General features: G+C 39.5%; 3 protein-coding genes across 6 annotated transcripts; 2 read left to right on the top strand and 1 right to left on the bottom strand.

Moving 5' to 3' along the window:
* Positions 1-219: 219 nt before the first annotated feature.
* LOC141847056 (uncharacterized) lies at positions 220-8,070 on the bottom strand. Of its 3 annotated transcripts, XM_074735050.1 has the most exons (7): positions 7,925-8,070; positions 7,462-7,537; positions 3,981-4,125; positions 3,547-3,617; positions 1,632-3,455; positions 1,198-1,330; positions 220-1,120 (listed from the first exon to the last, which is right to left on the bottom strand). In XM_074735050.1, exons 3-7 carry the CDS (start codon positions 4,111-4,113, stop codon positions 504-506), a joined length of 2,778 nt encoding a protein of 925 aa, XP_074591151.1. In that variant the 5' UTR covers positions 4,114-4,125; positions 7,462-7,537; positions 7,925-8,070; the 3' UTR covers positions 220-503. The 3 variants fall into 3 exon arrangements, with proteins under 3 accessions (XP_074591151.1, XP_074591144.1, XP_074591156.1); XM_074735043.1 differs by lacking the exon at positions 7,462-7,537; XM_074735055.1 differs by lacking the exon at positions 7,462-7,537 and having other exon boundaries at positions 3,547-3,599.
* A 3,947-nt stretch (positions 8,071-12,017) lies between these two features.
* LOC141839862 (rho GDP-dissociation inhibitor 1-like) lies at positions 12,018-15,445 on the top strand. 2 transcript variants are annotated; one of them, XM_074727719.1, is made up of 6 exons: positions 12,018-12,332; positions 14,020-14,083; positions 14,223-14,441; positions 14,800-14,924; positions 15,046-15,126; positions 15,194-15,445. In XM_074727719.1, the coding sequence occupies exons 1-5, from the start codon at positions 12,099-12,101 to the stop codon at positions 15,109-15,111; spliced, it is 708 nt and encodes a 235-aa protein (XP_074583820.1). In that variant the 5' UTR covers positions 12,018-12,098; the 3' UTR covers positions 15,112-15,126; positions 15,194-15,445. The 2 variants fall into 2 exon arrangements, with proteins under 2 accessions (XP_074583820.1, XP_074583814.1); XM_074727713.1 differs by having other exon boundaries at positions 15,046-15,115; positions 15,194-15,442.
* A 2,877-nt stretch (positions 15,446-18,322) lies between these two features.
* LOC141840201 (phospholipase A1-Ibeta2, chloroplastic-like) lies at positions 18,323-20,206 on the top strand. Its single transcript, XM_074728123.1, has one exon. The coding sequence runs from the start codon at positions 18,338-18,340 to the stop codon at positions 19,982-19,984; it is 1,647 nt and encodes a 548-aa protein (XP_074584224.1). The 5' UTR covers positions 18,323-18,337; the 3' UTR covers positions 19,985-20,206.
* Positions 20,207-22,778: the final 2,572 nt, after the last annotated feature.

Below are 22,778 nucleotides of genomic sequence, written 5' to 3'. Positions count from 1 at the left end.
CATGATGTCTTCTTATCAAGCTTTCCATATCGCAAAAAAAGTTGAGACTTGCCAAAAACAAAACTCGGCAAGTACTCTCAAACTGTCTATCTCTTTGTTTTTAAATTTCAAGTATATATACATCCATTGAACAACAAATTAGATTTAGTCTAACAAGTGAATCCAAATAGTAACCCCATGTTAGATTTAGACATCTTCATACAACAACAATAAGAGACGTGAATCCCAACTATTTGGTATTGGCTACATAATTCTTATACAGTAAAACTGATCCAGGGCACAATCTAAAATAATGACACTGACTAATTAAGATCAACTCAACAATATATGGCAACTATGGATCAGGCTCCAGAATTACTAATATAGTGCATATAGACAATGAACACTATATGTAGATCGATAAGAGCTAGTATTTTGATTAACCAATGATAACCCTAAGCAAAAGGAGGCCCAAAGAAAGACAGGATAAACAAGCCTTGGCTTCATGAATGGCATTATGATTCTCACAGTGCCTCTTCAATCAGATCTTCCAACACCTTCCCAGCAATATCTTTGCAAAATTCACAGATTTCCAGCCACTCAGACTCAATCCATGCACTTCCTGTGACCTCATTTTTCACTATCCTCTCTACAATTGTGCTGCTGCTGATGGGTTCACTTGGCACACGTTTCTCATCTGATAACCTGTTTCTTAAAGTCGTCCACACTTCTCTGGATGTGGAAACACCCATCACATCACACTTATGATGGCCATGGCAGGCAGCAAACAGTGTGGATTGGCTAATGTCTAGTAATGTTTCATTTACAGCATCAAAAAGGAGTCTGTGGTTCACGGTTCGCTTGGCTTCCTCGTCATCCATGTGCAATGAATCATACAACAATGAAGGATTCAATGGACTGTCAAGCAAATGCCACCTACCAAAAATCATGCTCTTCTTGTTCTCTAACCCAGATGATTGTATCAGCTTTCGCACAAAAACAAATTGCTCATATTCTTCATCTGCCTTGGAGAGAATCATGGAAGGCATCAAGGGCTTTACTGATGCTATGTCTATGTATGGGCTACTTCTCAGCAAGGACCGCGGGACTGACTCTATAGGTGGAGACCTAGAAAGTGCTTCTGGAGACAAAGATAAAGGGGATGCTATTACTTGAGAGAACTAAATATACATGCAGTCGGAGGTGGGAAATACTTACGTGGACGCCCAGAGATGGCATTTGCACAAAACTGTGACATAGCATTACTGATGTCGTCTGCTGCTAAAGTTTGGCTGAAACAACTTTGATTACAGTTTCCCATTATCTCAGGTTTCTCAAGAGAATCAACACCCTGATTATGCATATAACAACAATACTGGAAGTATAAGAAAATAGACGAATCATTCTTTTTTATTAGTGAAGACAAAATGTGAAGGTGTGGTGTAGTATGGGTATCACTATGAATGCTTGAGATCATAAACATTCTGTGCAACATAAGTAAAGTCAAAGGGAAGTCAATTGGATGTGGAAGATATCCTCAATCTCATTGTTGACTTGTGTTAGTTAAGTTAACAATTCACCAACAATTAACAAGCAAAGAGGAAATAAAAAAAAGGTATAATTTATGAAGCAAATTTGTGAAGTTTTATTACCTTATGAAATGTCCCTTCAGTTGACTCATCGTGTAAGTTTTCAGTACACTGTGTGATCTCTGCTGAGGGCGTTTCATCAAAAGCTTCTGAAAAATCATCATTCAATTTACTATTACCGTTGAAACTTTGCAACTGTACTCTTTCATCCTGCACTGAGGCAGATTTGAAGGACTTCTCTCTGCTCGGTCTTGTGCTTCTAGAGAAGAAAAAACTAGAGACCATATCCTTGAAAGATGATCTCCTATTATTTGTCTTGGGTCCCACGATCTGAACAATGGGCTTACCAAGCAAGGGACCAGAGATTTCCCCATTCAACATATCAACTTCAGAAACTGATGGAGAAAGTGGAACTGACTTTGATCTTGATAAGCTGCCATGCAAATATTCATCATTCTTAGATCCAGATGAAGACAGGAATGCTGAGGATATCATTGTGTCATTTTCCTCATTGGATGACTTGCTCCTAGAGAGAGCAAGTCCATCTTTGCTTCTTTCAATCTTTAGTTCAGAAATTGCAAGCATTTCACCTAAGGTGCTTGAGGTTCTGCATAATTCGCTTGGCTCATGACAATTATCATTTGAAGATACCAAAGCCAACCTTTCTGAAAGGCGTTTCTTAGCTTCTCGAATAACAGATGATTCTGGTGAATGAGAAGTTCGTGTAAAGGATGGAGCTGAGATAGGACTGTAAATATTATGCATGCAACTGCAAGAATGCTCTGTTGCTGGAGTTGCATTTTCCACGTCACTTGTAGATCCAATGTCATCTTCCATGTACTCACTTTCTGACTGATTAAAAGAGCTCTCATCCCCGATATATCCATTTGACAATACAGAAGATAAAAATACATCTTCCTTGTTGTAAGTCAGACTTTCTTGCAGATGATGAACAATCCCCTTGTCTATTTCTCTTGAACCTGTCAATTCACCATTTGCCATAGTTTCACCAGAAAGTGGACCATCCGTCAATTTTGGCAGATTGTTAGGAAGTTTAGTCATCACACGGTCAGTTCTCTCGGGGCAAGGCTTCAGAACCACTATCCTTGTCGACTGAGACAAACTCTGACCCTTTGGCTGCAATAATTCACGGGTCCAATAATGATGATCATTATCTTTTCTGATACTTTCCACTGAATCTGCAAGTAATTGCTTCTCAATATGTTTGTCAATCTTTTTCACAGTGGTGCTGGAAGGTTTCAGTACGGTAATTCGTGTTTTTTGTGCTGGTATAGGCACACTCTGGAGCTCAATGAGATTCTTTGTGAAAAGTGGATTCGATTCCTCCAGAAATTTAAGAAATAAATCTCTATTTGAATTTAGAACTTCCACAGCATCTTGAAACTCCTTAGAATCAATGAACTCCTCATTAGTAGCCAAGAGTTTTGCTTCATTGAACTTCTGACGGACAAGGCTCATTCTCCTTTGATATGAATTGTCATCAAATCTTTCTTTCTGCAGAGATTGCTTTTCAATCCAAACACTCTTTTGTGGTTGTTGCTGTACTTCATATACATCTTTAAATGTTTCCCCATGGATGAAAGGCTGACTATCACATACCATAAATTTGTCAAAGCAATCAACTTCCTTCTGTCGATGAGGTTGAAGTTCTGTTAAATCGTCAAATAGATGCCCCTTGTTTCTGACTTTCTTGTCAACTAGGACTGGTTGCTGCATAGGTAAGGAATCAAGACCCATTAGTCTTGCGACAACACTTGGAGGCTTCTGCCCGAACTCTATATCGCCCAACATCTCCTGTGACATAAGCATTTTGATTGGTGTTCCGCATGGTTTCTTGTTTGGTGAACTCCTTTCTTTACTTGCTATCTGTACAAATGTAAATTAGATTGGAGGATTAAGAAATAAGTTTGATTTCATGCACGTGGATGACCAGACAGTGAAAGTTTAGAATGACTACATGCTTGCCCTCCATCTTTGCTCCAACAGGATATATTGGCTCATTCGGTATATCTGCACAGTTCGTCAAAACTGCAAAAACTCAACAAATTATTTTACTCAATAAACTGCAGCTTCAAGAATGGAATACATTTCCTAGATCAGAATACAGCCAAGTTCATAACATCCAAAATCAGAAAGCTGTAAACTGGATATCAATGAAAAAAGGAGAAGATTAAACAAGTGATTGGCTCAAAAAATAAGACCAACATAGGAACCCCAAAAGGAAGGATAAAGACAGATCACTGGAACTGATGGTGGTGGTAAGGTTCCTAATCAAATTAGAAGGCATTGCAAACATTCATGAAGGATTGAACAAAACACGTAGCCTTTGCTGACAGAACTGGTCAAGCTAAAGAAGACCTGATAATACTTGAATGTGATTAAGAGAAGTACCATCTCTATGTGGTCTCTCAGTCGCCATTTTGGTCCTGGTTATGCTTGTGCCATCATCAAACATGTTAATCATTCTTCCCATGCATCCTGGAAAAGAATCCAGTGGATCCATCTCACTTGCTAGTGACACCATTTACTGAGTTGCCTGAAAAGGACGATAGACAGAGATACATGTCATGGTCTGTAATGTCTCATCAATGCTAAAACTATGTTGGAAAATAAAAGGAGAAAGAACTTGTAGAGGGGGAAAGAAGAAATGTTATAGTTAATGAAATTTTTTACCATGTATAAAAATCAAGATTACAGAAAATTCTCTATCTTTGCAGAGAATGAACTCCTATTTTGTATAGCAGACAAATCACTCTTATCATAAGACACAAACATAATGCAAGACCCAGTATATATAGACATTCAAGAGCCATTATGTAGACATGAAAGATCTATCACGTGGACATATAATATCAATATACCTGACTAGTCAAAATTTATCAATTCTGCTATCTATTATTTGTCTTATCCATAAGTTAATAGTTAATTATACATTATATAAAATCTTATTATTATGAATGAGCATCATTTGTTGTGTCATATATGAAACCATTATATTGTTCACTTTTCTTTTTTTTTTTTGTACTTAACAATTCCAATTCACTGATCCTACAAAGCTAATCAGACCTATATTTAGATTATTTTTTTCATATATGTTAACGTAACTTTATGATTGACAGTTATGTTATAATGAAGGAATCACTATATATACATTCAAGATCCACTATGTACATAAGTAAGATCCACTAAGACCAAATATATAGTGAGGATATCTAAACCACATAGTCAGGTTCCCGTAATACCATAATACATACCTAACTTTCATATTTACCAAAATATGTAATTATTTCTCATTATGACCCTCGTTTACCAGTCGACTGCTCATGACTCATCAGTCGATTGATATGCGGATAGTTGACTGCCCGATTGGTTGCTAAACCTTTTGTGCTCCCATTATGTTGTAGTCTAATAAGCTCGTGACAAAACAATTTAAGACTGTGTTAATTTCAGAAACCCACAGCTCTCTATCTAGGATGTGAAATTCATGTCCGACGGCATAGTTACACTTAAGAAGTTACAAGCAATGCAATGAGCTTGGTTTAAAATGTTTTTGAGGTGTCTAAGGCCATCAGTGAGTTTTGATTAAAACTCGCTAATGGCTTGGGAGCCTCTTAAGTATAGTCATGCCTTCAAAATAAGATTCCACAGCCTAAATTGAGGGCTATGGGTTTTTAAAATCCTTATAAACTTGAGATAATTTGGCACAAACTCATTAAAGGGCCCAAGCTTTTCATACTTATTCACCAATACCATCAAAAAGTTTTTAGGACTCCCTGGTTCAGACCATGTCAATATTTTAAAATTCTAAGTGAATTTTGATAAAAAAAATTCAGATAGTCTTAGGAATCTCAAAATAACTTCAAACAAAGACCATTACCCTCTTAAAATTCTCCTAAGTGTAACCATATTCTCAGACTTAGATTCCACAATCAAGATTGATAGATGTAGGTTTTTACAATTTTAAAACAATTTAACACAAACTGATTAAAGGGTCTAGACTTGTCATACTTATTTAACAACACCACCAAAGGGTTCCTAGGACTCCTCTGTTTCAGGTCATATCAAGATTTTAAAATTCTATACATTGTAGGGTCAAAACTCGTTGATGGCCTTAGACATCTCAAAAACACTTTGAACCAAGTTCATTACACTCCTTACATCCTCCTGAGTGTAACCATACCCTAACGTGGATTTCACAACCTAAATTAAGAGATGTAAATTTTTGAAATCTTCACAACTTTAAGACAATTTGACACAAGCTCATTAAAGGGTCAAAGCCTGTCATACTTACTCTCCAACACCACCAAAGGGTTTCTAGGACTCTCCTATTTTAGACTGTGTAAAGATTTTGAAATTTTGAACACTGTAAGGCCAAAACTCACTGATGATCTTAGGAACTTCAGAATCACTTCAAAGTAAGATCATTACACTCCTGGGAGTCTCCTGAGTGTAACCATGCCCTCAGCCTAAATTGAAATATATGAGTTTTTAAAATCTTCGCAACCTTAAAAAAATAATTTAACACAAGCTTATTAAAGGGCTTAGGCTTGTCATACTTATTCACCAACACCACTAAAGGGTTCCTAGGGCTTGTTGATGTCAAAATTTTAAAATTCTGAACATTTTAGGATCATCAACGAAACTCGTTGTTAGCCTCAAACTTGGACCATTACACTCATGCGAACCACCTGAGTGTAACTATGCTCTTAGACCTATATTCTAGAGTTGTAGGTCTTTGAAATCTTCACAATCATAGACAATTTGGTACAAACTCATTAAAAGACTTAAGCTTGTTATATTTACTCACTAAAACTACTGAAGGTTCCTAAAACTCCTCTTGTTCACACCATGTCAAAATTTAAAATTTTGGACACTAAGTTCATAAGCAAGTTTTGGCCAAAACGACAAAACTCGTTGATAGTCTTAGGCACCTCAGAAACACTTCAAACAATGTCCTCATACATGAATTCCAAAGCCTAAATAGAGAGTTGTGAGTTTCTAAAATTAACACAAACTTGAATTGTTTTGTCACGAGCTCATTAGACTACCACATAATGGGAGCAAACAAAGTGTATCAATCGACTATCCACATAGCAGTCAACTAATGAGTCATGCGTAGTATGGGCATAATAGAAAACAGCTATGTGTTTTGGTAAATAAAAAAGTTGGGTACTCATTTTGCAATTATGGAAATCTGACCGCGTGATTCAGTAAATTGCTGCATATATAGATATGCAAGACACTGCAGTGAAGTTTTTTTACCCCAAAAAAGGTAAACTATAGTGAAGTTATCTGTAAAAAGAAATGAGAAAACAGATCAGACCATTTACATTACAGGAATGGATCACAAGACTTCCATAACTTTAGAACTATCTTTATACATGGCACAGGGATGATGAAGAAAGCCCCTCTAGGCTAATCAAAGGAAACAGTAATCATAATAGATGAAAAGACTCGATGGAAGGTGCAGACATATAAAGCAAGGCAGGTATTGAATGTTAAGATTTAGCATGAGACAAAATCACGATATGCAAGCATGAGAAGCACGCCATTAAAGGAAAGAACAGCAGATTTTTACTTGAAAAACAAGGTCCACAACTTTGTAAATGGATCAACACAGCTGTCCAAAAACATCAGCTAAAACCTTCAATATAAAACACAACACAAAGAATCAAATGCATAGGGCAAAAGAAAAGCACTAATGCAAAAACAAGCAAACAAACTCTCTGGACAGGAAACATCATATGAACCAAATTACTTTAGAAATCCTTTTAGCAAATAAAAAGAGCAGAAAGCTGGATTCCTAGCTTCGCCTAATAAGACCGAGGGAAACGAAAACTCATTTTAGCAAAGGAAATTGCAAGATAATTACAGGGGTAGAAGAATATCGCTCCAAATAAAGCTGAGTGGGTACAGGTCTATCATAGAACCAAGCGCCGTCAAGCAATCTGGTGGAAAATCAGAACAAAATCAGCACTTTTTCTCGTTATAGTGTCCAAATGCTGTTTATTAAAGAGAGGACTCAGACTCAATCAATCGACCAAATTATTAAGCGCAACAGTAACGAAACCGAAAACGCTAAAATAATCCCCGAGAAAGTCGAAAACTTTCAGCTTGAAACACAATCGACCACCGTAATCCGGCGAGGAAAGCTACATTCCAAGCTGCAATAATCGAGCCCCATCACCGAAAAGGACGGAAGGGCGAAAAATTAAGTACGGAACATAGAGGAGGAATCAAATCCAGCCGGGGAAAAGGGGAAAGAAAGATAGATCAGGGGTAAAAGTGAGGGGAGGTCAGAAAAAGGCTGGGAGACCCACCACCGGCCACCTTACCGCGTTTGGCCGCCTCAATCTCCGCCGCGCTCCCTCCGCCGCCACCGCTGCCACAACCTCCCGCCGAGATGGCACCCGGCCTGCAGGTGCCTGCACGCCGATTCCTGCTTCAACCGCAGCGGGGACTGGAGAGAGAGAGAGAGAGAGGAGAACGTGTGCGTGTTTGTGGATGTGGAAAAAGGAAAATAATTGGATTTGGTTTTATATACCTTGTTCCGATTGAGACAGAGCAGGTAAAGATAATAAACTTTACCTGCATATATTATTTTATGCGGAAGTTGTTGCTGAAAAAATATATATATATATATATATATTTTAAAAAAGTTTCTTTCTTCAAACTACTCAAACTTTTTCAAATTATTTAAAAACCCCTTTGATATTTATTCCATCCTCAAGCCATATGTGACAACAATTAAACAAGAAGTGATAAATATTTTGATAATTTTAAACTTTTAGTAGTATTTTAAAAAAGATAAATTATAAAATAGAATAATTAATTATTTCTTTTAACAAAAAATAAAAGTTAATTTACAGATAGAGTGGGACGACTCTACGTACGTACAGTAGAGTGTTTGGCCTCATCTATAAATATTTTGTTGTTTTGTTCGAAAATAAATAATAAGTGAAGTGTGATTAATTATATTTGCGTTTGGGATTTAATTAACCCATGCATGCATTATATTCATGCATGCTTGAAATATGATATATATCGATCAAATGGTCCCTCAAAATGGATAGCTTCTACTCTTGTCTCATTCAATAATATTAAGATCGATTAAATGGAAATTAAACTTAAGTCGTGATCACAATTCAATTCATGTACTCGGAACATATAATTAACTAAATTAAAGGAAGATGTATATTATAACTAAACAAAACAAGTAATAGTCTCTAATTCATTAAGGATCGAAACTTTTTTATTATAGACAGATATAATTAATTAACTTAGGTTAACTCACCAAGGAGGAGAAGGAAAAGCAAAAGGAGATGCAACTCTCTTTGTTATTTGTATTATAGACAGCTTTTCTTCTCCTCTGAAAGTTAATTAATTACAAAGCTGTTCTCCGACACAAGAAAAGCTGGCAAAATTCTCTGAATATGCAGAACTGTTCACTCCTGCAAAAGCTGTAAATATATTCTTTTTACAATACATAACAGCGATATAATTACCTATTTATAATTAATATATATTTTGAGGCTCAGGCCATGGATGTCCAATATCCGATCGATCCCTGTGTTAGGTGTCAGACGACTAATTATCTGATTAATTAATTCTACTTTTTTTCCTTTTTTTTTATGCTGTTGGTCGTGGTTGTGGATCAGTCCCTCTCTCTATATATAATATAATCTGAAGTAGATAAACCAAAGAGGATCTAAAAATAAAAATAGATCCAAAGGCTTGTGTATCTATATAATTAATCAAATCTGAGATGGATCGCACACAGCAGACAGAGACAAGGCAGATCATCTGGCTAGCTGCTTATTTTCATATGAGTTAACTCACAAGAAAAGTTTCTCCTAATTAATCATTAATTAAACAACATGCACGTACGAACAAAAGCAGGTACGTATTAATTAATATAATCTTATACATGTTTAATTTACTACTTCAATTATATTAATATCATAAAACTGTATAGTATACAGATGCATAATACTGCAGCTACGCGATCATGAGCTGGAGAGTACGTGTAAATGATTGACGATGCATGGGCCGGACAGCAACCCATGTTCATAATCCCAGTACGCTAGCTAGCTAGCTCATGCAAACAACAGCAAAATAAGGATTTGATCGAGAGAAAGATAAATCCACAAAGCCTTAATTTCGAAAAAGAAATATATATTTATGTATATGTGTTGCATGATTGCAGTTGAAGCAAAAGCTGAGTGCATGTTTGGGCACGTTGCAGTGGCTTGCTCTATAATGAAAGCTCTGCTGCCTGCTTCGAGCAGTACTGTGGAGTAACAGTGATGGACACTGTGACAACTCCTCCAAGTAAACTAAGTTAGAACCAGACAAAGCTAGCTAGCTGCAGATGACAACTCAGGGAATTGGATTCTTCAAATGGAAGGAAACGAATCGATCGGTTGGAGATAATTTGCATGACGCATTGAATTTCATCACTCACAAGGTAACTAGGATTCCATTTGGATCAATCGAGACAGTGCTGTATTATTAGGAGGGCGGATTTGGAGATTTAAGAAGAGACAGAAGTACTTATGATAATTAATTCAAGGACTAATTATTGATTTATTTCATATGAGAACTGAAAAGAAACGTACACTGCTGTACTTGGCAGTGATAATTATGCTTCAAGGACTAATTATATGCTATATAAAATAATGCTACACTCGACTTTTCCCTCCAGGCCTATATATATACGACCACCGCCGCTGCATCTTCCTCGCTGTGCCGTCTGGTCCCTCGCTGCGTCCGTTGCAGTCCGGGCGCGTCGGCCACGTGACAGCCGGATTCCGACCCCTCCTCCAAGGCGGCCCGGAATCCGGCGCCGGAAACCGCGCGAGCCATTGCCTGGCGGCGATTTCTCCTCAAACGTCGACCGCCGCCGCACCTTGTTCCTCCTCCAATCGCAGCGGACTTTTCCGGCCGTGGTCGGCTCGTCGCAGTCCTTCCTCCTCGCGACAGCCACCGCCGCCCTCTCCTCCGATCAAACCGACGCCGCCAGCATTTTTGCTCCAAGCGCGGCCGGTGGCTGGTAGCGACGACGACAGGATGCACGATGCGGATGTGGGGAGCAATCGGTGAGCACGCGGCGACGACGATCACGTTGGAGGAGGAAGAAGGTGGGCGGCGGCAGGCGTAGAGGAGGGAAAAAGTCGCGCTGGAGGAGGAAGAAGGTGCTCCGGGGGCGATTGCAGAGGAGGATAAGGCCGCACTATATAGGATATATAGAAGGTGCAGCTGCGGAAGGGCTGAGAGTGAAAAGGGTTTCGAGAGGACAATCTCGAGCGCAAAGAAGAAATTTCTACGAGCGCACCGCCAGCAGAAAAAAGCCGTCCGGCATGACATATGTGGACTGCCACGTATGTCATGTTACTTTTTTTTTTATTTCGTAGCTCAATCCCGACTCGATCGATCGTGTTAGTTAGTCATTGCCCGCAACGTCGTGGCGTTATAACGTCTTTAACAGAAATCGGCGCCACGGATCGACCAGTGGTGGTCGACTAGTGATCGACCACCATGTGGTGGTCGACCAGCTGGTCGCGCGACCAGTGGTGGCGGTGGTCGACCGCTAGTCGACCAGTGGTGATGGTTGGGGAACGAATGTTCTGGTTCTATTTGAGTCCTCTACCGCTGGCTTTGCCTTGAAGCCGGTGGAAGGTCGATCAGCCTTCAACACCATGCTCCACGGGCGCACCCCGGCCGAGGGCAGCCTGTAATCAAAGTCGGTGGTTGCCACCAATCTATCTGTCTATTCCATTTAGCTAACCGGCTATATATATATACATAGTTTCCATGAGAAAAAAATAAAAATAACTAGCTCGATCCTGACTCGATCGATCGTGTTAATTAGTCATTCATAAGAAATTAACGCTGGGATTGAAGCTCCATCGTGCTCTTGTCATCGAGAGAGACCTGCAAAAGTTAGTAACAAGGACATAAATTAATAAAGGTTCAAAAATTGAGTCGGGATTATTCCTCATTCATGATTTAAAAAATATATAAAAAAAGAGAACAATATTTTTTTATGTGATGTCAAAAAAAAAACTATTTTTGTCGTATAAAAAAATATTACGGATAGATACGGGAATCCCAAAATTTCGTAGTCAACTTGACTTTTGGCAGCCGACGTTGACAAATACAAGAACATAGCTGCGAATGGCGATCTGGGTCAAAGATTCTGCGACTCATTGCAGTGCATCGAGAAGGAACTCAACGTGCCGACGCAGCAAATTTAATTTATTATTATTCTTGCAGCTTTAATTTTATTTATTATTTATTTTCAGGATTTATGACTACTTCTAACAATTAGTGTCTTTTATTATTATTCCTCCTTTTCCGTTTAATTAACGAATAATTTATTTGCTTGCGCTGTTTCAAAAACACTTCTTTCCTCTTCTTCGATTTGGTTTTGGTTGGTCGAGTGGAGGAGTGAAAGGCAAAGCAAGGCGACTTTTTTACCCTCTGTTTCACTCTTTACTGGGAAAAGGAATGGAAGGCGGAGGAGGGCAGCGGCGAGTGGAAGCGGAGAGTTCCTCCTCTTCCGTCGCTTCTGCGAGAGTCGATCCCTCGCAGAGCAGCCGCGATTTGGGCGAGGAAGAGAGCAAGGTGGAGGAGAACGACGACGAGGTCGACGGAGACGAGGACGAGGAAGCCGCCATCGCCGCCGATGGGTTCGTTCCCTCGCCGCTGATCCCCCTCAAGGATCAGCTTGAGAAGGACAAGGTTTGATTTATTATTATTATTTTTAGCTTTCTAGGGCAATTTGAGATCCATTTTCTACAAAGGTGCGATTTTTTTTTCCTTTTGTTTTCCGTTTGCTTCCTTAATCTCCCGACTTTCGTGTGACCGTCGATCAAATCAAGCGGGTACCAAACTAGTGTTGTCGAAAGCTCTACCTGGTTGCTTGAGTGTTAATCGCATTTTGTCTGTCTCTATAATGGGATTGCTCCTGGCATTTGGCATTGTTGGTAACCTATGGCTTGCCTTTACATGCTGTGGTCCATAACATTGGGGTTGTGACTGTTTTGTCATAACCCATCACTATTATTGTTTTTACACTAAGTTTGATTGTTGATTATTTGGGAAATAAGCACTGAAAATTTCAACATGCAAGCATTTAAAAGCAATCAATTCATGCCACCGTAAGTTTGAGTTGCCAAGAACTTGGAAAATTAGTCCCACACTTGCAATGTAACAGAATTGTCTATTTTTTGTGTTAACTAGATAGTGAGCATTACTGTTTGAGAAACTTTTATCATCACAATTTGGTTTGTATGGAATGTGATCCTCTTTCTGTGTTTTTCCTGATGCCATATAAACTACTTAGTTGATAATAATATTGGTACATTTGGTGCTCCATAAGTATTCTCCTAGCTAGTATGTTCTGCTGTAAGAGTTACTGTACACAATGGTACAAGGATTTGTGTCAAAGGAGGAAGCTATCTGTTCACATATGCAAGATTTTGTAGATTCATGGTGACCAATCTGTGTTGGGAAGTTCAGAACTAGGGGATTAGAGGGCTCCTTGTTTAATGATTGGAAAGAAAAAATTTTAGGCTTCTCTCCACTCACATTGTTGCACTGCTAATTTGTAATGGAAGTCATGTGTCAAGGGGATTTCTTGGCTGGAAGTTCCTGCAAAGCTGAAATGAGGAACTTGTTTAAATGGAGGAAGAAGGCCACTGCTATTTAGGAGAGTTGTATGACTCCTAGTAACAACTAATTTATCTACTTAATTATCTGCTAAACTTGTGTTATGTTGTGGTATACATCAAATGTAATGTTTTGTTCTTACATTTTTGCTTTTAAATGTTCCTTTTTCTGGAGCTATGCATAATGATTATTTAGCCATGCATGTCACGTAGTTTGTCTCAAAGATTCAATGACCAAGTATACGCAAAACAGTTAGTGGTTTATGGTAACTCAATGAAACTTTGTGATGTTCTGACCACAGTTGATGTAATTGGGGGATCTTTAAGTTAAAACCAAAAGCATTGGACATGGAAACAAATGTATATTTGCATTTTGGGCTTTCTGTTATAAGTAGTAAGTTCTTTTTGACTTGCCTCTTTTGCTGAGAGATATAAATGAATTAAAACATAGTTTTGCAGTCCTGAGGTAACTACATTAGAGTAGGTATTGGAGATTTAATTGTCTCTCTATATCTTCTATTTGCTTTGATTCCATGGAGAAAACACTGTCTCTTTATTTCTCTACCTACTATTTCAGATTGTTTGAAGCTATGTTTAATTAGTCAATTTATTGCTATGGCCATGTAAAGATCAACAAACAAAGACAATCTGCCAATTCCTGTTTGCAGGAAGAATCTATTTGTTAGTTTATGTAAATGTTTTGCAGGAAAAAAGTTATCCAAAATCTCAACATAACCATGTTTTTATGTATCTTCCAGGAAGATGAGAGTCTGAGAAGATGGAAGGAAAAACTACTTGGATGTGTGGATGGAAACTTAAATGGTTGTTCTTTTATATATTTATTTTTGTATATATATATATATATATATATATATATATATATATATATATTGCTTACAATTTTTCCTTGTTTTATGGAATGTCATTACTCATATCCTTTTCCTACATCTTTTATCTGCAGGACAAATCGAACCTGAAGTCATATTTCATTCAATAGGAGTTATATCTGAAGGATATTCTGATGCTGTTACCTCCTTACCAATTGCAGAAAACCAAAGCCGTGTACTTTTTACTCTGAAGGAGGGATCAAAATATTGCTTTAAGTTATTATTCAGTGTTAAGCATAATATTGTCTCTGGCCTGACTTATTCAAACATAGTCTGGAAGAGAGGGCTTAAAGGTACATTCATCTTATCTGAATCTCTTTTTTGTACATTCTAGTGTAAAATATTGTCAAATTGTGTTGTAAACTAACCATATCATTCAGAGACGAAAGCCAATCTGGCTTCTTGGTGAGCAATTATAAATGTTGTGGCTGCCACATTAATATAATTCGCCAGGTGTAGGTTTAAAGTTCTTATCTGAAGTCACTAAACATTTGACATTAATTATTGTAACTGCTGATCCTTTCACTAATTCTTTTGCACTAAGCAGCTGTTTTGTTTGGTGAAGTTTGTACTTTCAGATTAGTTACACAATGATATAATACATTAGCTCTTCCAAGCTTCTATAACATCAATAACTATTTGATTTGCTAGTGGATCAAAGCAAGGGAATGCTTGGTACGTTTGCTCCTCAACGAGATCCCTATGAGCATTTGCTCGAGGAAGAAACTACTCCATCTGGGGTGCTCGCTCGAGGAATCTACTCTGCGAAACTCAAGGTAGTAAGCAGTGTCTTAACTAATTATTTTAGCTTCATGACTGACCTCCCTATTCCAGTATTTCAACCAAATGCATACTTTACAAGTTTCTGATCCTTCATTTCCCTATTCTTTGTTCCAGTTTGAGGACGATGATAATAGATGTCATTTGGAGCTCGACTATTCCTTTGAAATCAAGAAGCGTTGATAGTGTATTTATCTCGTACGATTAATCATTGCGAACTACAATAAACCATGTTTGCAGATATCTGACTGTGAATTCATTTCAGGAGAAGATGTTTTAATAGCTGAAATCTGGATCGAGACTCTATATGCTCGTCATGTCTACATGGACGTCTACTTTGTACGCAGTGTGTACTATGCTGTAGTGCAGCAGGTCACTGAATCCTAACTTGGCTTGCAGTGTTTACTTGGAAATGAGTTTAAAGTTTCAAGCAGGATTCTAAAATATTTATCCAACTCTTTATTGCACAAAATAGTGTCATCTGATCCCATAAGCAATGCAGCATCCCGATCATCATGAATAGTTTAGCATGAATTGTTCCTTGGAGCACAAAGGATTCTCGTCCCCCTTGCTCGTGAGCACACTGGCTGTCAGGCAGCCAACAAGCTTGTTGTGTACTCGTTAGCTCACTAGCTAGCAAGCGCCGCGGCCGGCAACTCGTAGTCTGCTTGTGAGTCTGCTGAGGTAGAAACACCCGACTGGCTTGGCTTGCAATTTCCTCTTGAGCTTGCCGGCAGCTGACTGCAAATTTGCAGCTTGCTCATGAGCTTGTTGGTCGTCAGCCTCAAATTCTTAGTTTGCTTGTGAGCCTGCTAACCAACACGACTTGCTCATGAGCTTGTTGGAATTTTTTTTTTTCTTTCTTTCCTTTCGAGCTGGTTGAGCTGGAAAAAACATTTCTTTCTGCTCTTGAGGTAAATTAAGGAGGGATATGATCTCTCTTTTACTTTGTTTTATAGTTGATACAGTGGATAGGAATATTCATATGTGAGAGAGTCAAGTCGTTATTTGAGTTTAAATGGAGGTCAAAGTGAAGTTCAGATGGAGGTCAACATTGCCTGGGCACTCTTAGTCCGGCCATTCAACTCCCCTAGTCTGGTCATTCGATTTCAGATGATTGACTCCATCGAAGATGTTATCCTATTTCAGAGGGTTCAAACTCCTCGATTCCATCGGCTGTGTCACTCGATTCCAAAGGAGTCAAAATTTTCGACTTCATTAGCTTAGTCTGTTCCTGAGGACTTAAACTCTTTGACTCCACTAGTTCAATTAATTTGACTCCATCAGCTTGGTTCAACTGACTCTTGAGGATTTAGATTTCTTGACTCTATCAGTACAATCTGTCCGATATTTGATGGCTAAGATTCAATTTCATCATCTCGGTCTACCTGACTCTCGAGGACTTAGACTCTTTGACTTCACTAGGTCGGTTAACTTGACTCCAGAGGACTAAGACTCCTCTGCTCTATCAGTTCGATTCATCCAATTCTCGAGGATTCAGACTCCTTGACTCTGTTAGCTTGACCATTTCGATTCAGAGGATCGAGACTCTTTCACCGTATTAGCTTGGTCATTCTGATTTAAAGGATCCAAACTCCTTAAACTTCTTCAACCTACATCTTATAAATAGCTCACTGACAGTTATTACGAATATTTTCAAATGCAACACTACGACTGGATGGAGGAATAATCATGTGATTATCAAACTTGATCCCCGACATGCTCTCTCACATACGCGTGACATCCATCGAGTGAGAAGCAAATAACGATTATTGGATCTGATCTCCCACTATTACTAACGTGGAAATATTTTTTTTATAACTATATAAACTATAGAAAAGGCTCACACGAAAAAGGTATGCACAAGAATATACTCGTTTCCTTCTCCTTCCATAAACCCTATTGTTTTTTTCTTCTCTTGTCCCCTGTGCTAATTTCAGTATCAAAGTGGCCACGCGTGAGACTTTTGCTTAGTCTCAATGTCTTCCTCTCCCTTAGTCCATCGTTCTCTCCATCATCAAAGTCTATAACTTTGCCTCTTCAACAATTGCCTTTCTCTGAATTATCAGACTACAATCTCAAACAGAATGAAACAATAATGAATCCTTGTCTTTATATATCATTCACCCCTCTATTATTGTTGGGTTTTAGGATTAACTGGGCATAAGACTCTTTGAGATTGTCTCCATGCATTTGCAACGTTCATCAAAAGAATGAGCCCTGTCTTCATTGATTAAGCAACTACATGCATTAGCTTCAAGATCAGACAATTTTACAAGTTTGTATAAAACTTCATTCGACTACACTTTTGGCTTCCCAAAGAAATGCTTGATCTAAGCTCGACTGGTTTGGTTTGGTTCGATTCGTTTCAATTGACTAACATCTTTAGTCCACGTATGGCTCATGCAACTAAACAAAAAAGTGTCGTTTGACTTTTAAAAAGTCAAAGTTTGGAATAAGTCATGAACAACCTAAAGTTGCAAGCGTACACACTTTGTACATAAGCTTAGCATTGTGATTCTTGACCAAAGTAGTTTTAGGAATCGAACGTGTATAAGTTTGAATTTTCGCACAATTGTTTTATGTGATCCTTACCTAACATTAAACTCGCCATGAGGAAGGATAATAAAAAACTTAGCCTCTTGAACAAAGAAAATTCTTCTAATAAATTGTAAGATTGAAAATAAAGTTTTCATATGTAATATATAAGAAGTCATTAGACAAAATAATTGCATAAAAAATGTCTATGATGGTTTTTAGAAAGATAGGAATGGAAGTTATTTTAAAATTTTATTAAAGAAACTACAAAAAATGGAAGTTATTTTTAGAAAAAAAAGAAATTTTTATAGAAAGAATTGGAAAGAGAAGTTGAATCTTTCCTTCAAAATGTTGATTTTATTCTTACGTATTCATATTTTGGTCAATGTCCTTGATCTTTCAAATTATCTACCTAGGAACAATAATATAAATTGACCCCTCTACGTTCCACAATATTATTTATTAATTCACTATAAAGGCACTTTAATTAAATTCTCCAACAACACTTTTTGATTTGAAAACGTCAATGGAGTTGATAAATGGATGAAAAATTCCATCACAAAATTTTTTTAGTTTTTAAAAATAAATTATATAAATTAAAAAAAATAAAATTATTTTTTAAGTTGTGCTTGATCCGATCCAAAGCAACCTTAGGCGGTAAAAGAGATTAAAAATATATATATCCGACGCCACGCGGATTCGCGGATTGTGTGTCCCAAGGCCTAACAAAATGTCAACTTTGACTAACGGTCTTTTTTTATGATCCAGACTTTGTCCTACGTGGCGTTGACCATTTTTGTTTCTGCCTATTTATAGTCCTACGCTGGTACATCTCTTACCAAGTCCATCTCTTCTCTTCTCTTCTCTTCTCATGTCGATCGCCTTCGCCATGGCGGCAGCTCCTCCTCGCTACGTCTCGCAGGCCCGCAACGGCCTCCCCAACTCGCCCCTCAATGCTTTCGCCGCACGTCACCACCACGCCGCCGCAGTCCACGCTAGCATCGCAGCCACCGCTCCGCCGGCCGCCGCCACCATATCCACGAACGCGCACCTCGCTAACTTGGAGCGCCTCCTCGAAAAGCAGAAGCAGGAGAATCCTCCGGCGGCCTCGGGGCCGGTGAAGATGCAGCCCGACGGCGGCAGTGACTCTCCTTCGCCGTACCGGACCAGCCGCCTACTACAGGCTCTCAACCTCACCTCCGCCCTGTTCCCCGCCGGCGGGTTCTCCAATAAGCACGCCGGAGCCGAGGAGGTGTCGCCCAGGAGCCTAACCCGCCTCCGCCGCCTGCTGTCCAACTCCAACCGCACCTCCCCACGCGGCAGTATCGCCGGCGGATGGCGACGCTTCCACGGTGTCGGCGACTGGGAGGGCCTCCTCGACCCCCTCAACGACGACCTCCGCCGCGAGCTCGTACGCTACGGAGAATTCGTGCAGGCCACCTACCGCGCTTTCCACTCCACCAGCGCGCCGCCGGGTCGCCCCCGCCACGTCCTTCTCCCTGACCGCTCCTACCGCGTCACCCGCAACCTCTTCGCCACCGCCTCCATCGAGCTCCCCCCGTGGATCGATACGGTGGCGCCCTGGGTCATGGCCGCGCACCCCACCAGTTGGATCGGCTACGTTGCCGTCTGTGAGAACGAGCGCGAGATCCGCCGCATGGGCCGCCGAGACATCGTCATCGCCCTCCGCGGCACCTCCACCTGCCTCGAGTGGGCGGAAAACTTCCGCACCGAACTCGTTCCTCTCGACGAGGTGGAGGCGGAGGCGGAAACAAAGCAACAAGGACACTCGGCGGAGGAGGAAACGGAAACAGAGGAACATCACCTCTCGTCGGCAGTGGCGAAGGTGGAATGCGGATTCCGGAGCCTATACAAGACACCGGGGTTGGGAGGCAAACCGAGCCTATCGGCGGCGGTGGTTGAGGAGGTTAAGAAACTAAGGAAGGAGTACGCAGGGGAGGAGCTGAGCATCACAGTGGTGGGGCACAGCCTGGGGGCGGCGCTGGCGGTGCTGGTGGCTGAAGAGGTGGTGTCGCTTTTGCCGACGGAGCGCTCCGCTACGGCAGTGTTCACCTTCGGGGGGCCGCGGGTGGGGAACCGGGCGTTCGCGGAGCGGGTGGAGAAGCGGGGGGTGAAGGTGCTGAGGGTGGTGAACGCCCACGACTTGGTGCCGCGCGTACCGGCGGCTCCGCTGAGGACACGGAACGAAGGGTACGCCCACGTGGGGCGGGAGCTGGTGGTGGACAGCCAAAGCTCGCCGTACCTACGGCCGGACGCCGACCTGTCGTGCTGCCATGACTTGGAGGCCTACCTCCACCTCGTCGACGGCTTCGCGGCGGCCGGTGGACCATTCCGGGAGAACGCCAAGCGGAGTCTTGCTCGCCTCCTCAGTCAGCAGGGCGCCAACATCAAGAAGCTGTACCTGAACAAGGCGCAGGAGCTCCGGCTGAAGCAAACTGCCGGAAGCTTCGGCAGATGCAACTCCGGCCAACTGGCAAGCCCTTCCTCCACTTTTTAGTCCTCGCCGGAGATGAAAGGGGGCATTTTGAAGAAAGCAAACCCATTTGTTCATATACATTACAATTAGCTAAGATGCAACTTCTTCCCAAGAACTGAGATATGGATAAGCTTTAGAATTTCATGCCTCATTAAACGTTGCAAGACCAAGAATCTGAATTCCAATGCAACGAACAAATTTCCAGGAAAAAGTAAAATTAACCATTTTATTTTTACCTCATAAGATCTGCTGGCATTGACTCAAAAAAGGATTAAAAAAAAACTCTTTGCAGAAACAAGTTGTCTTCTTGCATAATTTTCTTAAAACAAAAATTTTTCTGGATGACAAATTGACTTTGATTGAATAGATAAAAGTTCCTCTAGATATTAGGAAACAGATGTAGCAAAACCATGAGTCAATAACAATGAACTGCTTAAGGAATGATCTGACGGACGATGCAACATGAAAGTTCAATGAAGGTTAAGAAGAAACTGATGAAGCAAGCTATATTTACTCAGAATGTTTTGCTGCTAACTGAATTTATCACTAATTTCATTGATTGACTGCATAATCCTCACACTTGAGTTCTGGAGACTCATTATGACTATTTGTTCAGCCGTTATACTTGTATGATTAGGGACCAGATGTTATGTTTCCATTTCTTCAAATTAAACAAGCCAAGACACAGAACTAAAAATAAGCCAACTGAAACCATTATTTCCAAGAAAACTGGTTGGTGAATTCAAACCGAGAAACATTACAGAATCTGGTAAGCTCACACTATTTATGTTTAGACGATACTAAATTGCAAAGAAACTTCAATTAGAACATATTAGTTTGAGATATTAAGATCAAGGATTTTAAACTAGAGCAATCATGGAGCTCTGCAAAGGAAATAGAGAATTAAGATCTTAAGGAACTAAAGTCACACTCTAGCAATTATTTTGAGCCAAATGCGTCTGCATATCATATGCTGATTTATTTTGGATTATTTGATGCCAAAATGTTAGATAAAGTAATGTTGGCTGGATTGTATTATACAAGATGCCGACCTCACCTAACATAATGGGATAAGGCTTAGTTGTTGTTGTCGTATTGTATTATACAAGATGATGGATAACAATGCAATCTTGATAAGCCTAGGAGAAAAGTGCCAATAGGAGACAACTGTGAGGTGAGGTGGAGAAAAGAATGAATTAAAAATCCATAACACTTTTTAACCTATATGAATTTCTAATGTCCTCCAAACGTATAATTGATTTGAAGTAGCACTAAAATTGTTATGAGAGTCTCTATTGGTAGAATAGTGGGGGACAACCCTTGCTTTCAGGTATCTTGATGGCTAAAATTGAATGCATAGTGGAGGAATCAATCTCTTTTCCACTTTCTTGGTTGAGTGGAGGCTGTGCAACATATGTCATGTATTTTTTTTTTTTGTCATTTTTCACAACATAGAAACAACTTTGTTGAACGCTTTACTAATTTTACATTATAGTTTTTTTTAAAAAAAATAATAAACTAGGTGCATATCTTTTTCCCATGATATTGCGTGCATAAAATATGATACAATGTGCTAACAGTTAAACTAATTCTATACCCTGTTTACATGATATTTTATTCACAAAATTTGATACAATAGGGCGATAATTTAACTTGTTCTATTAGCTTTTGAACATGATAATGTATTCACACAATATGATACAATAGGACAATAGTTTAACTAGTTCTATTAGCTCTTGGATATTATTTGAATTCACACTATGTGATACAATATGATCATGATATGCTAAAGAAGACAAATATCTGACTCTAGCCACATAATGGCTGAATTCAAACATGGAAACCTTTCACTAGTCATCAAAATGGGTGGCTTGACATCTATTGCCTTGTACTTCATTTAGAGTGTTACCTGAAAAGTTGACCTGGGAACTATGTCACTCAGACTTGAGCATAAGTGCCTAGCACAAGAGTGGATCCAAGTGTTCTACAAAGTTACTTCCAAAAATTGTTAAACATGTCCAAGAGATATCAGCATCCATTCGAAGTGCAAGTTTCCCAATGTCAGTGTCCTACATGCATAATAAGGATTTAGACTAGGAATTCAGAACTTGGAAATAATGAATGCTCCTAGTGAGAGTGTTTCAACATAGATTTATCGAGATGGTAGCTTTGTATTGGTGTGTAACTTTATGCAAATGAATCCTGAAACCTCTAACACCATTTGTGTGCTGTGAAGATTCATTTTGCAACTCAAAAAACATGCTAAATTGTTTGTCTCTATGTCCACAAGTTGAGGTCCATTATTGCCCATGAAACCAATAGTGGAGAGATCAATTTTCCACTTTCTTTGCTGAGTGGAGGTTGAGCCATACAAGTCATATAAATCATCTATAGTGAAAGCGTAGCTAATTTTACATGTTTTACATGATTTTGTATTGAAGGGATACAACACGACACGGTTATGCTACATTACACGGTGCGACTTTCTAACAATAGTCACCCGCCATGTAGCTAAACTCCAACAACACATGGCAATTTTTTTCAAGTCATCAAATTGGGTGGGTAGTCATCTCTCACCTTGCAATTCATACGAGGTGCTATGTGAGAAGATAACCTGAAGATGATTTATGGTCCCAGAGTGAGTGCAACACATGAATCCTAAAACCTTTAAGGCTAGTTATTTCTCTGAAGGTTCTCTTGCAGAAACTTAAGATACATAATAAACTGTTCCTCTCTATTTGCAGCTTCTATCTATCAAATTCAAACCTAGTATAACTGTCTCGTTTAAATATCACTTCCGAAAAATAAACTAATG

Source organism: Curcuma longa, chromosome 1 (genome assembly GCF_044706935.1).
Source record: "Curcuma longa cultivar G26 ecotype Majalengka, Jawa Barat chromosome 1, ITB_CL_G26_1.1, whole genome shotgun sequence".
NCBI lineage: Eukaryota > Viridiplantae > Streptophyta > Magnoliopsida > Zingiberales > Zingiberaceae > Curcuma > Curcuma longa.
The sequence above is the reverse complement of the archived record's forward strand: the minus strand, read 5'-3'. Positions and strand labels throughout refer to the sequence as shown.